The 5,000-nt window shown below is 45.5% G+C and overlaps 1 protein-coding gene across 1 annotated transcript in view; it reads left to right on the forward strand.

Moving 5' to 3' along the window:
* Positions 1 to 906: 906 nt before the first annotated feature.
* Positions 907 to 5,000, forward strand: part of LOC102239827 (voltage-dependent calcium channel subunit alpha-2/delta-3) — a gene marked incomplete at its 5' end in the record, with an annotated part of 304,116 nt that continues 300,022 nt past the window's right edge. The window contains one exon of the mRNA XM_005868430.2: positions 907 to 985. Coding sequence (XP_005868492.1) covers positions 907 to 985 — 79 coding nt within the window. The remainder of the gene's footprint in view (positions 986 to 5,000) is intronic.

Here is a 5,000-nt window from a genome sequence, read left to right on the forward strand (position 1 = left end):
CAAAGCAAAAAAGAAACAGACTCTTAGATACAGAGAACAAACTGATGGTTGCTAGAGGGGAGGAGAACGGGAGAATGGGTGAGAGGGAATAAGAGGTACAAAGCTCCAGTTTAAAGATAAAAGTCATGGAGATGGCATGTACAGCATCGGGAAAATAGTCAATATTACTATAATAAACTTTGCATGGTGACCGATGGCCACTAGTATTGTGATGATCAAATCATGAGAAATACAGTGTTGAGTCACTGTTGTACACCTGAAACTAATATATAATGTATGCCAACTATCATAAAAAACAAAGTATTCTGCCCTCATGAGAGAGAGGAAAACAGTAGAGCTGGGGTTTTACATGTGTTGGAGCCGAAACCTCAGGAAGGCTTGAGGGGGTCCCCATTGGTCTCCTGGCTGCAGGCTATGCCTCTTGTCCCAGTTATTTACCTCCTAAGATCAAGCTAGGGACCACAGATGGCAAGAGAGTGTCTGCAGCCTGTCCTCGCCACTGGGGGGAAATGTTGAGGGTCTTTCAGTGGCGTTTTTATTCCCAGGAAGAGCACACTCTGCATTTCCTGTGCGGATCTGGGCCAGACCTGGATGCTCCTTGTCCATATGTGTGCAGCAAAACACGGCCCGTAATGTTGCCAGTCTCCCATTTCACGTTGTTCTCCTCCGTCGCGAGCTCCACACCGAAAAACAACCACCACCAGTGCCACATGGTTTCAAAGATCAAAGGCCCCAGTTCTGAATATATTTCAAGCTGACTGTACTTCAAATGTTTTAAATATGTTCCTCCAGATGGGAAGCATGGGGCATTAACGAGGTAAACCACATGTGCGTGAGCCGGGATGTGGTCTGTGCAGGACAGTGAAAAGGGAACAGCGCTGATCCGTGTGTTTGCCTTCCCCTCAGGTCCGCATCTTCACGTACCTCATTGGACGGGAGGCGGCTTTTGCGGACAATCTCAAGTGGATGGCCTGTGCCAACAAAGGTAGGTCCCTCTGATGGGCCTGGCTCCCAATGCCTTCTCCTTGGATGCACAGAAATCAAGATAGTCATGAGGAAGTCGAGAATTCTAGGAGAAGGCTGTGAGTTCTAAGATAAGGTCTGGGTGTTTCTAAATGATTTTTTATAAACTTGTAACAGCTTCTCCCAAAATATGCTTATAAAGTTTGAGGACATAGTCAAGTGGAGTGGCTGAGCCTCTCCACTCTACTGCTCAGTAGCTGAGGGGCCTTGGGAGAGTTACTGTGGCAGAGCCGTTTACTGTGCACCAAATATCCACGTGCTTGCTCAGCATTCCTGGTCCCTTGAGCCCCAGTGGGGCCTCAACACTGGTTCTGGCCAATAGTCTTTAAGCAAAACCAAGCTGGTCATTTCTGGGATAATTCATTTAAGAGCTGGTGTGGTGTTGTCTACGCTCTGGCTCTTGTGCTCTCTGAAACTACATAATGGAATAGTCATGAAATGAACAACCTTCATCAGCCTGGGGCCCTGAGTCATCACATGGAGCGAATGCCTTTCCACTTCCCCTGTCCCCTGCCATAGGCCAGCCCACACTGCATACATAGTGTGTGTGATGAGCCTTAGTGTTAAGCCACTGGGGTTTCCGGTTTCCTATGTTCCCATAGCATGACTTAGCCTACACAACCAATTAAGTCTAGTTTGAGTTAAAACAAAGTTATTTTAGTTGCAAGCAACCAAAGTTGCTCCCTGAAATTAAAAAGAGGAGTGTTTTGGAGAGAGAGGGGAGTGACTCAGAATCTAGACAAGGGAGGGAAGCTTGTGTCCCAGGAGGACCAGGGAGCTGTGTTTTTGTTTTCTTTCCCTTCTTGGTTTCCTTCTACACTCCGTGCATTCTTCCCTCTGTAGGTAGACCTTCTCTGCTATGGCATGGGCATATTCAGAAATTCCCATCCTATGCCATGTACACCCCTCTATCCACACAGCAGGATATGATATTAGAAAGGAGTTTTTATCTTCTCCATTTGAGACTGATTGATCCACAACTTTAAATTCTGATTTTTAAGTCCCCTACCTTCCTCCCAAAAAGGATTATGACCCCAGCTTGGTCCAGGACCCCCCTGCTGATTTGGGTATGGGCAGAGATAATCCCACAGAGAAAAACATATGCACTCTGAGGGGCCCAGCACTGGGTGGGGGTGGGAAGTTCCCAGAGAATAGGGGCATGGCCCGGCAAATAAACCTCAGCCTGTCTTTCCCATTGCTTGGCATTGTCTTTAATTATCTGCTTCTATTTGCAACAATATTTTAAGCACGTCTCATTTTCCGCATTGAAAAAATGGAGACCTGCATGGAAGTCAACATTTCCTTGAAGCTATTAATAACACATTCTATGATTATTTTAGTTTATTGGCTGGCTCCCCTCACTATAGGTATCAGTAATATGATTATCTCAGAGCTAATGCATTTGGCTCCATTTCAGGAGACACATGGGAGGACCGTGGGCCCGAGGGGGTGGAAGCTGATGCATCCTCTGTTTCCTCTGAGGAAAGGGTCCATTCTTGAAACAATTTTTGGAACTTTGTTGACATTTGAAAATCTTGAGTGAGCTTCACTTTTCCTGTTTTTCTTTTCCCCTTTATTCTGCGGTCTTGGAAAGAAAAAAAAAAAAGAGTTCCTTTCCATTTTTTTTAAAAAAAATGTTGCTGTTATTCTTGCCACGTTGAATTGCAGTTCTCCCATCGGCTAGGATGCAGTTAGTCATGGGTTATTGTTTTTACCACTGTCTGTGTCCAGCTGATGAAAATTACTCAAATTGAAGTCTTGTCTTAATCAACTAATATTACACCATAATTTAGTTTTAGTCATTGTTTATAAGAATCTCTGAAGCATCCTTTTGAAGATAGTTTAGTCAACTTGGAGTATTTCAGGGCCTGGCTATAGCATACAGCCCTTTAGATGTAAAAGTTCTGAGTACAGCCACTTGGAAAATCCAAGGAGGTAATAGTAGCCGCTGAGCTGGCCGGGCCTGGGATTCCACAGTGATTCTCCTTCCCTTCCTGTCTAAATCCGGTCATTTCCTTCTCTGCCAGAGCCAGGCCCTCTCAGAAGTTTCACCTCCTTACTCCGCTTCTCTCCTGAAGGGCCTCGGGAATAAAATGTCATTGTTTACCACTCTTCAAAGTAGCAGCTGCCATCAAAACGTTAGGTTCCAGTCATCTGTGCCCATATAAACATTGGCTTCGCGTTGCGTCAGTTATGGGGTTTTAGACCACGTAACATCAGTGAGCAAGTATTCTTCTATGGTCATTAATTAAATCATTGTTTATAGTCTCAGATTGTTATAGTATGGAGGCAGCATAACATTTTTCATCTCAAGTGACATGAGGTCCAGAGGGGCCCCCCTTACATATTTTCATCCTGACTCAGACAAGTGCTTCAGTGAAATGAGTCATTAACATTCAGGGGCCAGAGCAGACTCGGGGAGAGCCCAGGGGAGCCCAGGGAGCTTGTCAGTGGCCGGGCTGGGCCTGGCCATGGTGGCCCTGGGGAGGAGCAGGAGCTGGGCCCACACACCTTCCCCAGTCAGGGGGCGAGGAGCCACTCTCCCTACAGAATTTCTTGCTTGCAAGTCTGGTAGCCATGGAGACTGTTCTCAGCCATTGGACCTCAGACATGTCCCCTGGAAATGGGTATCTGGGGACGTGTACACTGCTTGCAGGAGTTCTCTGCCTCCTCCGATCTACTAGCAAAGTCCAGAGAGGCCTGGAGCTCATTGGTTTGTTTCATTTTATGCATAACTAGGTCCTATCTTGAGGGAAACGGCCCTAATGAGGCAAAACAGCAAAGCATTTTAAATCCATTAAAGTGATCATTGCCACTGTACAGTGGCTGGTGGAATATACAGTTCCGAGTTCATACTATTGGGTAAATAAGCGAACTGGGAAAACGGCAGAGAGGGGCCGACACAACCCCAATATGCCATAAAGTCATGATGACCTTCTCTAATGTTCAGTGTGCCAGGATTTTAAACAAGCACCGCCAGCGTCTCCCTCGGAAATCAGTGAAGGGAGCGCTTTCCAGCTGTGCAAATAGAGGGGGCCTCCCTGTTTGGGCTCTCAACCCATCAGTCATTGTTAGGGCGAATGGAAAGGCCACAGGAGTCTCTCTTGGCTGTCTGCTCTGCTTGTCCCTTTCTGATAGGTTCATGGTCATTCTCTCCTTATTTCAAAGCGAGCTAGTGGCCTGAGCCCTCCTCAGAAGTTCAGACCCACAGCCCTTTTTCCATGAAAAAATTCTTACCCTCACCCTGCATTTGTTTCCAAGAGTCTTGGCCCCTAAAAGATAGCTTCACACTTACGAGGCCACAATGGTGGTAGGTGAGGGTAGGGGAAAGTGGCAATCCACATTTCACTATTTTGGAACAAGTGGAAGAAGACACAAATGGTGGTTATTCAGATAAGTGTGTATAATATTTTTGTACCCTTTGACCAATATCACCCCAATTCCCCTAACCCTCAGCCCCTGGTAACCACCATGTCACTCTCTATGTCTACAAGCTCAGCTATTTTAGGTTCCATATGGATTCCACATATAAGGGATATAATTTAGCATTAGTCTCTGTCTGCTTAACCTCACATAGCATAATCCCTGCAGCTCCATCCGTGTTGTCCCAAATGGCAAGTTTTCCTTCTTTCTCATAGCTGAATAATACGCCACTGTGTGTGTGTGTGTTTGAAGTTGTGTACATGCCATAAACATGAAGATGCCGCCCCTGTTATTTATAACAACTAAGGATGACCAACTAAGTGTCATCCTTAGTTGTTATTAGGTTGTACTATGCAGGTAGAGTGCAAAAGTACTTTTGTGACGTATCTCTTTTGACCCTCACTAAAGCTCTTTTAGGTGCTTGGGAAGAAAACTGAGACCTAGTTTTCTTTTCCTAAAAAATATATTTTTATTGATTTCAGAGAAGGGAAAGGGAGAGAGAGAGAGAGAGAGAGAGAGAGAGAGAGAGAGACATTAATGATGAGAGAGAATCA

The sequence above is a fragment of the Myotis brandtii genome, unplaced genomic scaffold (genome assembly GCF_000412655.1).
Source record: "Myotis brandtii unplaced genomic scaffold, ASM41265v1 scaffold268, whole genome shotgun sequence".
NCBI lineage: Eukaryota > Metazoa > Chordata > Mammalia > Chiroptera > Vespertilionidae > Myotis > Myotis brandtii.